Raw genomic sequence first — 12,119 nt, forward strand, 5'->3', positions numbered from 1 at the left:
AATATCTGAGACTTTGCATTTATGTTTCCATTTTATGTTTATCTCTCCACTTTAGAATATCTCCCTGATGATAATTCTTTGAAACTCCCTCTTTTACCCCTTCTTTCACTTCTTACTGATATTGTTTTCAGACACTATTTTGTATGATTGATAGGAAGTTTAAACAAGATGTTTATGATTCAGTTGATAGTGATGGACAAAAATAAAAAATGCATGACTATAATATCAAAGTTATAACAAATTTAATATTATAAGAAAGTAACTGAAGGAGAAATTAATTCTGTCTCCAAACGAACATCAATAGTGACTTGAAACGCTTCTGATGAATAGACAGATCTTCCTCCTATAGTTGAAATCTGGTTGCCTGTGACTCTTTTCACCCCAGTGTCCCATTCTTCCTTCTGGAGACACTGTGGATCCATAGCTTCCATATTCACCTTCCACAATGGAAAATCAGCTATCATTTTGCCCTTTCACTTCTTCCAATTGAATATACCCCCTTCTTCAACTGTTCTTTGTATAACATGATTCACACCATGGACTTTTTGGAGTAGCCCTCTTGGTCCTTCATAGATGAGTGAAAGTGCCTGCTGGCATCTAGAAATGAATTACTGAGTTATAGAAGAATCACTACCAGGTTGCGTGAGGCCACAGTTTAGTATGAACGTAGTCAGAGCCTGGGTAATTCATTGTTATGATAGTACAACAGCTAGGAATTCAAATACTTTTGAGCAGTGCCAGGAGTAGATAGTATAAGCAAGAATTGCCCCAACTCCTGTACTTTTTTTTTCTTAGCTCCAGGTTTTCTTTCACCTCTTATCGTTAGCACTAATTAACAAGACAGTTCACTAAGCACTTGATGTAAACAAAAAGTCTGAGAGTATAAGACAAACAATAACAACAACAACAACAACAACAACAACAACAACACAGTTACACTAAAGAGGGTCTGAAAAGACCACTACATTAGCCAGGTCTGGGGTAATATCATGCAGGGAAAAAATTTGGTTGCAATATGGTGCAACCAGAAGTTAAGTTCTACAGTGAGGACCACCACACTATGTACCAAATCTAAGAAAGGACCAAAGGATATATGCTTTTCTCTCCTTTCCTCCCCATACTTTTAAAATATAAGTTCAGATTATTAAAGTGTAATGTTTTGACATGAAACTTAGAGACTTACTTTTCAGGCTTTAAAAAGATAACTAGTATATCATATCAAACAACTTACCTGTTAGCTCATAGAGAGACTACATCACTAATAATGCAGGGAGATAAACAGCATCTACTTTGAATTGTTCGTCAGTTGAGGAAACAATTTGCAATGTTTTCTCACTTCAAAGAAGTAATAGCAGTAGGTGGAATACCTAATGTAAATGACGAGTTAATGGGCGCAGCACACCAACATGGCACATGTATACATATGTAACAAACCTGCATGTTGTACACATGTACCCTAGAACTTAAAGTATAATTTAAAAAAAAAAGAAGTAACATGTCTTCATAGGAATTTAAATTCACTCGCAATTCCAACATGTAGAAGCTATTTGTGATAATACTTTTAAAGTTTGTATTGTTGTTCCTACATAGATTTAAATAAATTGAGATTATACTCTTTATACTATATTGTAACCTGTTTTTTAAAATTTAACAATATATAGTGATAAGTGTTTAGCTCCTACATATTATTATTGATGTGCTTTTAATAAATACCTATTTTATGAAATAAATGATTATATTAGTTTTTATAGCCAGTCCATTATTGATGCTACTCCAGTTGAATTTAAGCTTCTCCCATTATAAATAAGGGCATGCTTGTATATACAAATGGTTGCAATTAGAAAATTAGAAATAAGCTATCATGTTGCTGATATAGTAATTTATTTCTAAAGAAAGACTAAGCACTTAAAATAGAAAAGCACCTATGATTATATATTTCTGATAGGAAAAATCATATATTTTAGGTGCTACTCATATTTTTAATTCAGGAAACATAAGATCAACATGCTGCATGATACATAGTGTTTTTATATTTTATAACTTAAACCAAGTTTCAAGAAGGGAATGATTAAAGTGATGCCAGTCTTTTTTAAGAAATATAATTTGAACATTAAAAATGCTTACTCTCTTAATTTCCAAACCAATAAAAAAGTGTAAGAGTTATTTTTCCTGTATATATTATCATTATTTAGCAAAACAAAGTAGGGAGAAGGGAGATGTGGTGTCTGGCTCACTGCAGGGGGATTATTACAATTCAGATCAGGAGGCCCCCTAGTCTGTGAACACATTCCCTGACCTGTCACTGCCAGTTTTAGCAAAGCTGTAGTTGCCTGCACCTGTAAAGAGAGAAACAGACATTGCCTTTGTGGGGCTTATCTTTTGAAAGAAAAATATATTACCAATTCAATGTTCTGAAGCTAGACTCCTGAAGCTGTTTTTACAGAAGCGAAGTGAAACAAAATATATTTTACCTAAAGAAGCCTCTTTCCAGTCTGTGTTCGCATGTGTGTGGCTTTGATAACACAGCTTTCCATGCCATCGGTATCTTGAATGCTTAACAAAATCTGAAAGTATTCTCCAGTTCTTTTGCATCCTAGACATCTCGAAACAATATGTGAGGTTTTGTTTGTTTTCTTTGTTTTGCTGTGGGAAGTAACCATGTCCATAAAAACAATACTATTTCTCAGTATAGATGATGAAGAGCTGCCTTTGCCTAAAACCTTCTTTCTGTTAGCATCAGAGGGCAGAGCTGCTTTTCTTAGCATATAAGCTACCCCACACTGGCAATGTTTGACTTTTATTGCTTACAGAATCAGGTAAAAAACATCAGCTGTAGTCTAAGACACTTCTTTCTTACTACTATATTTAACCAACAAAATATAAATCTCAAAGCTTCATTCTATGTTTCAGGAAATATGTAAAACAAATTGACACTTAAATGAATCAACTTCAGAAAAAATTCTGTTTTTTTCTTTGCAAAGTGTAGTAAATACGCTTGTGCGTGGGTGTATGTGTATGTCTTACTTGTATTTCTTTCTTTTGTCAGGATCTTAAACATCTATTGTACTTTAATTGTTAAGATTTACTTCGCTCACTCATTTCCCTATCCTCAGCACCCAGCATAGCATCTACCACAAATATTTAATCAGTGGTTGCTTAAAAACAGCATACTGAATGAATGAAACTCTTAAATCTTTCTTCTATGCTAAAAATGTCTAGAGTCAATTATTTGGTATAATAATTAATGGAAAATAAGAAGAGTAAAAAGAACCCCAGAAAGTCAATTATTTGTTATAACAGCTACTGGAAAAGAAGAAGAATAAAAAGGACTACAGCCTTACTTTCAGCTAATTATTTGGTTAAGAAAGGATTTCAATTGGTATATTTCTCATGTGATTTCACTATTCCACCCTCTGCTCAGTTTCAAATTCAATGGAGGGGGATAAAAATAAATATGTGTTTTACATTTGTTTATTTACATTTGTATGTTAACAAACAAGGACCTGTCCTCCACCCATTAAAGCACAATTTTAGAGACAGAGTGATTCTACATACGTAGGTTTTGCAGCAGAGATGCATATAAAGGACAAGCATGTTAGGATTCTCTACATATTTGAAAAGTGAAATAACACAATAAAGCTCATTTTATAAAATGACACTAAAAACATGAGGATGCTGTCAAATTTAGATTGGGATACTAAGTAGTAATATTTAGAATTACAAAGAAAGAGCAAAAATAGGAAATTTAAAGAAACATGTCAAAACAAGGAAGCAAGTTGAAAGGGAGAAAAATTGGATTTTCTACAACTGGCATATAGATTGTTAATGTTATCCAAAATACATAAACCCCATTACGTCTTCATAGAATGCCAACTACATTGTCAAAATTCCAATAAATGATGATAAGTCTAAAATTGATGGAATGTCAATATATCTGGCATACACCTTTCCAAAGGAATGACCCACCAGATCTATCCTGAGTTGTTTATATAAATCCTAATTGTAATTTATAGTTCTGCAGTAACTTCATTTGTGATCATTTATTTAAGATCAGCCTAACATTTGAGATAAAGTAGAATTAGAAAAAGGTTAAGAGTTCAGGAAAATACACTTCTAGAGTTTTGATACTACATTCTAGTCCCCCCCTTTTTACATCCAACAAAGTCAATTTACAGCTGTGGAATTTTCAGAACTAGCCCTATTTTTGGAAAATTCAACAAAGAAGTATTAACATTGCATCTTTCATAGGCTTAGAATTTTTGATTCAAAAGGTATTTAAGATAAAATCTTGTTTCACTCTCCATTACAGAGATGACAAAAACAGCTAGAGATCATGAAATGAATTACACACATCACGTGGCCTATACTATCACAGTTGGGAGAAGAAATAAAGTCCCTTCATTCTCAGTCCAATTCTCTTTCCTCTGCACACACACACACAAAACTCACTTTAGCAATGTTTCTTACAAATCTTGTTAGCAGATTAAACAAGGATCAGAGTTAATCTTTGGATTAAGTCATCTGTGTTTGGATGCAGTCAAAGTAGTTAAATTTATCTCTATAGGAGACAATCAACGCTTTCTACAAGCAAATCAATATCCCAAGGTTACAGTTTCTAATTGTACTGAATTCTCCTTGCTAAATGTACCTTATTAATTATTTTGAAACAAGGGGCAAGTTTGTGCCTCGATCAAATCAAAACTTCAAAAGAAGAAAGGCAAGAAGGAAAAGAGGAAGAAAAATACAGAGAAAGATAAGACAAGAAAACTAGGAAAGGCTCCAACTCCATGCTTAATTGAGTTCTCCTGAACCTGTTCCAACACTGTGCTGAGGATTTTAGCTGATCATGACTGCTATGTCAAGCTCATGTAACACGTTCAGTTTTAAATCCATTATAGTATCTTGGACTTCAGGTTAATAAAATCATATTTAAATTCTGATCATTTTCAGTAAAAATAAGAATAATTACAGATCCGAACTGCATTTGGGGAGTAAAAGATGCATACCATTTTTTAAATGCTCTCTGAGATAATGCTAGTAATTTCCTTTGGTTTTGTTTATTAACCGATATACAATTCTTGATAAACAGCGTCTGGTTTAGTCATGTAGACGTTTGGCAAGGCTCAGAATGATGTGGTTATCAATCATGGTGATGAGCTGCCTTGTTGTTTGATATGAACTTTGCTAGAATGCAACACAACTTCCTGTAAGGAATCCTAGAACTCTAGGGTAGATGGTGGCTTTAGGGTGGTGGCAGGAAAAAGTAAAGTATTTCATTGTTGTCACTTTTCACAGGTCCTCTCATCACATGCAGTTAGTTACTGAGGACAGAGATTAATTTGGATTGTAAAATAAATAAGCTTTTTTTCTTCTAGTCTAATTTTATTCACCAGGGTTTTTAAAGCCACAAATTCTTCTTGTGGCAGAAACTTACAGTATGTATTAAAAGTGTTTATTTTTATTTTAATAAATATATAAAGTTTTATGTTTATAAAAATGTTTGCATCAGTTTACCTATAATACTAAATCTTTTGGAACATAATTTTAAAAATGGTTGGCAGGGATATGACATATGGCCTTTCTGATCCTTAAAAACGTCTCTGATGCTGCCCGATTTGGTTTCAGGAAAAGCAAAAGTATGACATCCATCTCTGTTTAATCCATAAAAAACCTGCTTGATCTAAGCATTGACTCAATAATTTGTTGAAATAATAACTTAATTGAGGAAGTAATTATATCCCATAATTTAATAATATGGTATAATGGTTGGAAAGAGTAACCAAACAACCGGCAAAGCTTCACAGAGAACTAACTGGTCTAGCTCTTGATAGAAGGATTTACTGGATCACATTTGCCTTTGATCCCCTTTATCCCCTTTTCATACCCTTTATCTTCTATAGTAACAAAGTTCTCCTGCATCTTGCTCTTGTTCTTATCTTTTGAACATCAACATCTGCTAGCAGTTATCTCATTTGTACCACACTATAAATGACTTAGAAGAGTTTTGATCATTGCCTTTCCAGTTAATTGTAAAATTTCAAGCATGGGTGGATTATTTGAATGTGTTGCAGCAACTATTTAGTCTAAGTTGTGGTTGAGGGAAAAAGACGGGATTCTGAAATTATACTAACAGAACCTCAGCAAAACAAATGGCCATGATAAAAGGAAAAATTCAAGGGAGTGGTAGGAGAGAACAAAATTTAGTCCAGAAATGCATAATGAGTTTAGAAATTGGCCCATTAGAAAAGAAGGGGAAATTGAAGATATATCTCTTTGTAAGCAGAGACACACTTATAAAAATATTTGTGCATCTTTATCTTGCTAAATAGTGCAGCTTACATTTATTGTCACCAGTGATATTTAACAAAGCCTTAGAAGTTTTAGTGTAGTACCCAAAATGAGGCTGTTATTACTATTCAACTTTTTGAAAATAAGAACTTCAAGTATTCTTTAATTTTGGTATCTACTGCAAAATGTACATGTGTGAAGTAACCTTGCTACTGATTGTTTTCAGTGGGTGAAATATATTTTCTTATCTACTGACATATAGAAACAAGCAAATGCAACATTAAGAATGAATCATTTCATTCTTCTCTACCTCTGGTTTTGAAGCCCAATACAATTATAAAGAAACAAATTTGTAAGAAAAGTATACCAACTGAAATGACTCCTTACGTAAATAGCTGCCAGTGAGATTTTTTTCTGTCATTAATTATAACCAAGGAATAAAATTCTTTACAACTCTTTCCATCATATAAAAGGTATTTGAGTGTTTTTTATTTTAATCAATTATTCACTGAAGAAACCATTTACAGTATTTAATGCCTGCAAGAGGTGCTGAGTTAGGTGCTAGTCCAAAGAGATGAGTGACAGAAATAGATTTTAAACAATTAAAGTATAGAATGGTTCTAGCATAAAGAAAAGATAAGTATTGGCCAGGCACAGTGGTTCATGCCTGTAATCCCAGCACTTTGGGAGGCCGAGGTGGGTGGATCACCTGAGGTCCGGAGTCTGAGACCAGTCTGATGAATATGGGGACACTTTGTCTCTACTGAAAATACAAAAATTAGCCTGGCGTGGTGGCGTGGGCCTGTAGTCCCAGTTACTTGGGAGGCTGAGACAGCAGAATTGCTTGAAGCCAGGAGGTGGAGTTTGCAGTGAGCTGAGACTGTGCCACTGCACTCCAGCCTGGGCAACAGAGGGAGACTCCATCTCAAAGAAAAAAAAAAAAAAGAAAGAAAGAAAACATAAATATTTAAGGTTATGAATATCCCCAGGACACTGATTTGATCTTTACAAAGTATGCAAATGTATTAAGTTATCACAAGTATCCAAACACTATGTATATCTATTATGAATCAATTCGTAAAGTATAATATGCACTTAAAAAGTGTAGAAACACACTTAAACACATACATGTACACAAATACCCACAATAAATATACAGTCTGAAAGAAAGAAAATCTTTCTTTACATTGCTATATCTATTTATAATTTTATTCAGATCTTTTAAAGAACATGACTCATTTTTTGTATTTAGTTGCATTCTAGGCCTCCAAAAGTTTTTCTGACCAGCGTTTAAAACCAAGACAGAATTGATTTCTTTTTCATCTGTAAAAGGGGTAACCCTTGGCAAAACGAAAAGAAATCTAACATTATCCTTTAGTTATTACTAAATCTCTTCCTCTGGATACCTTGTGATTGCTCCTCAGCCCTCTAATATCTCCCATAAAATATTTATAATAACTGCACAGAGCATAAGTGGTGCGCCATATTTGCTCAAGTGAATTAAAATGTGAAGGGAAATTACTTTTAATTGCAAACACTGAAATCACTTTTGCACCAATTAATACGTAGCAAATACATTGAAAAAAAAAAAAAGAAAGAAGAAGACTGGTTCTCAGAGAACTGGTCCCTTTTAGCCTGCTATACTGTTCCTCATTAGTTGACTTTCAAGGCTGTTCAGCTGTGCTCACTATAAAGGGAAAGTAGTAGCCTATAGCACAGAGAAGAAGACAGAGCTGGAGAGATGAGTAAATGTGCATAAGCTTCCACAGTGATCTGAGAGAAATGGAATGTATCTCCCCCATAACACTCCTTCAGCTTACCTCACATACCCCTTCTTTAGAGGTATTATTTGTGGTCAATATATGTGGTCTAAACCATAAATGTAGCAAATATGGGCATTAAGATTCCACATGGGAAGATACAAACAAAACTGAGTAGGCCAGCAGCCCTGGCACTGAGTAGGGAAGAGAAACTGTGGTTCTGTCTTCCTACATGTCATTAATGCGTGGAAGTTTCTTGACTTAGCCCATCACAATGTTCATCCTGCCCTTAAGGAGCTACTCTTCTACAAGCAGTCTTCAGTCCCTTAAAGCAGCAGGGAATGTTTCCAAAGCTCCATATGCACCAGTTTGGGAAACTGCATCACCTTGTTAGCCACACAGCTGTGCTTTTCTTTCTCAAGGCTCAGCTCAGCTGCTGACGTTAGACAGCCTGGTGCCACAAGAAGTGTGTCAGAGCTGAGAGGAGCCACTGCCCCCCACCCAGTCAGGGACTGGAGTTGAATTCTACCATTCTAGAGAGAATCTAGCCCTGCCCCAGTGCCCAGGTAGTAGCCTTCATGATTGAAGGTAAAGGTCAACAGGAAACTGGCTTCCTTCAAATAATTGTGCATGAGGGTACAGATGGGAAGATCCTCCAGGCCTGGAAGCAAACATAGCCTGGGAGCCCACTCTAGCATTGGACAGGATCTCTCAAATCTCAGTTATTTTCATCAGTGTGTGGCTCTTGGCTGCAACCCAAGCACCAGAATAACAATGGACCAGGCTGAACAATCCCCTTCCCTTGGGAGCTAGCAGCTGTGCAGAAGTGTCTCTTCTAATCCTAAATTGAATTAAAGCCCTGAGAGAAGGTGCATTGGCTTTCATGCCTCTAGATAGTGTAAGGTTTGAATGCTGAACTCTGGACCTGAATGAGGCACAGTATCTGCTATGCCAGCTGGAATGATAGCCAGCTTAATCAAATAGAATTCATTCCAAAAAAGAAATTGAGAGTCACCGATGGAGAGTGAGAGTGAGAAAAATACAAATGTATATTTATATGATCTTGAAAAATTATAAGACTTGAATTCCTCTTATAAACCAATTTGTTTCAGTACCAACTATTTTCCAAACATAGATTATTAGATTATTATCTTCACAGTTTGGACAATTAAAAAGTGTCAAAATAAAAATTTTCTCTGCTCAAAAATGTAAAAGCTGGAGTCCTCTTTACATTATATATAAACTATTTCACAAGTTGTAACATGAATAAAATGCAAATCAGGTTATTACAATTCTCAGCAGATAATGGGAACTCTACCTCTTTCTCTTCCATTCACCATTGAAATACCAGATTGTTATAACAACCTTTAAAGACTGAACTTGAGAGACGGAGTGTTGTGTCCAATGGCTAATTCAAGGTGATCTGCAACCTAATTGATGTATAACCAAGTATAGTTTTGCTGTTATTTTGAAATCAAGGAATCAACTAAGATTGACACATGACGGAAAACACGTGAAACAACAAAACTTGTTTATCTAATGCTTGATAGATGGCTAAACTTGTTAACACTGCCCGCTTCCCAGATATTTCAGAAAAAATGAGACCACAGACTGACAAAGTATTAAATCTGTGGTAGCTTACCACTGTTGAGTTTTATTGGCTTATTTATTCTTATCAATGTAGTTTTTCTTCAAGCGCATGTAAAAAGTCTCAATTTAGTATGTTGCTAGAGAAAAAGCCAAAAAAAAAATAGAACATTGAGATTCCTGCTCTTTATTCAGAATCATTGGGAAATACAAGTCAACCAACAACTAAATCTGAGAAAAACTCTACCTACAACTAAATCTGAGAAAAAATATTTAGTTCATAAAGATGAATGGATAAGTTTTATTTTGATAGAAATTGCCAACAAATATAATCAACTGAAATGTTGCTCAGTAAGGAGAAGTGGAAAAAAAGGTTATATAAGTAGAATGACAGCCAGACATTGTCATTTTCAAAGACTCTGTGACTAACATTCACAGGGTTGTTTTTTACAAATCTGGTTGACAGAAATTTTTAGCATTCATCCAGCAACTGACATGTATTGGTCAGTTCTATAGGCTTCATATGACTGTGGGCATCTGGAAAGCTCTGGTATCCTCTGAGCAGATGACATTCATCTATTTTGTATTTTGCTTACAAAAATATGTTGCCCAAGTGATACCTTAATATTTTATGAGAAAAGATGTTACTGAAGAGAAATAAAGCCTCAAATATCTGTTACGTTGAATGAAAATGTACTGACAAAGGTGATATCAAGTTGTTAGAGACAGTATCATTAGCCTATCCCATATTCTTCAGAGTTTCTGAGTTACTCAAAATGAAACTGACAGGATTATGGACTATCATGTGAAATTTTGATTGTATTCAAGCCAGCTCTAAAAGAATCCTGGAAACATGAACATATTACATCTTTGTTTTGTATGTTTGCAATATATTAAACTGCTTTTATAGTAAGATTTCATAAATATTCCCCACATAATTTATAAGATAAAAACTCAAGGTTACAAAACATTTATTTATCAGAGCTATTTTGAAAGTGAATCTAAAAACTACAAAAAAAGCTAAATTTTAACTTCTTCCATGTATTACAATATTTCTTTATGTCTTCTGATGCCAACAAAACATTTTCAGCAGATTGAAATTTTAAAGGCTTCTACACTGTAATTATATTACAGAACACAATGTCATTAAAATGTAAAGCAAATGGAATAGGTTATATGCCATTTAACATTCTGATATTTTTATTTAAATTGAGTAGGTTACATGCCACTTAATATTTCTGATATTTTTATTAAAGTCATCATAAAATTGACATGTTCTTTCTTAATGACAGACATGACCTTATGTAGTAAAAGTACTTTCTTGAATATTAAACAACTGCTTAAATCACCAGAATAAATCAAAAACTTGGCTTACTTTAGGAATAAATTATAGGAAAAATCTATATATAGGGCCTTTTAGTAGACATGAAATTTTTTTCAGTTTTTCTTTTTAATACTTTATTTTATTTTATTATTATTTTTTATTTTTAGAGACAGGGTCTCACTCTGTGAGACCAGGATGGAGTGTAGTGGTGTCATCTCATGTCTCACTGCAGCCTCAAACTCTGGTCTCAAGTGATTCCCCTGCCTTGGCCTCCCAAAGTGCTGGGATTGCAGGCATGTGCCACTGCACTCAATCTAAAATTTATTTTAAAAAATCTATTTGAGAAAGGCCGGGCGCGGTGGCTCACACCTGTAATCCCAGCACTTTGGGAGGCCGAGGCGGGCGGATCACGAGATCAGGAGATGGAGACCATCCTGGCTAACACGATGAAACCCCGTCTCGACTAAAAATATAAAAAATTAGCTGGGCGTGGTGGCGGGATCCTGTAGTCCCATCTACTCGGGAGGCTGAGGCAGGAGAATGGCGTAAACCCGGGAGGAGGAGCTTGCAGTGAGCTGAGATCGCACCACTGCACTCCAGCCTGGGTGACCGTGTGAGAATCCGTCTCAAAATAAATAAATAAATAAATAAAATAAAATAAAAAAATAAAATCTATTTGAGAAGAGACAATTGTAAAAGTTATGAAAAAAATCTGAGATAGATTCAGAAAGGAGTCAAGCTGAATGGAGAGATGTAATCATGAAGAAAGGAGAAGAAATCTAGTCTGTATCACTTGAATTTTGTCATGGAAGTTAAACAAAAATGAGTTTATCTAAGAGAAGATATTTATGAGGGAAAAGGCAGATCTTCATGGCCCGAAACTCTGTTTTAGTCTATCTCACACAATTTCTCCTGTTTTCCAGGAAAACTTTACTTTTCAGTTCACCAATATGGTCTTTCCACCTCTGTGATTTAGTTTTTACTCTCCTTCCCACCTGGGGGTTGTTCCCTCCTACCTTTTCTGTATTTGCTATAAATTACCCATCCTTAACATCTAAATTTAACTATCATAAATACCATGGAGTTATCTGTGATCTTTCTAGCTAGAATTAATTTTCTTCTCTCTGGTGCTTTCACAACACTTCCTACTTAAAGTATTT

At 34.7% G+C, this 12,119-nt stretch overlaps 1 protein-coding gene across 6 annotated transcripts in view; it reads right to left on the bottom strand.

The window, feature by feature from the left end:
- The window catches only part of CDH12 (cadherin 12), a 1,165,810-nt gene that overhangs the window by 146,966 nt on the left and 1,006,725 nt on the right, over positions 1-12,119 (bottom strand). Inside the window, exon 1 of one of the 6 annotated variants that reach the window (XM_030927859.1) lies at positions 2,472-2,727. The exons of the other annotated variants lie outside the window; for them this stretch is intronic. Coding sequence (XP_030783719.1) covers positions 2,472-2,601 — 130 coding nt within the window. The 5' untranslated portion in view covers positions 2,602-2,727. Of the gene's footprint in view, positions 1-2,471; positions 2,728-12,119 lie in introns of those variants that run through there. 6 annotated transcript variants of the gene reach the window in all.

This window comes from Rhinopithecus roxellana, chromosome 3 (genome assembly GCF_007565055.1).
Source record: "Rhinopithecus roxellana isolate Shanxi Qingling chromosome 3, ASM756505v1, whole genome shotgun sequence".
NCBI lineage: Eukaryota > Metazoa > Chordata > Mammalia > Primates > Cercopithecidae > Rhinopithecus > Rhinopithecus roxellana.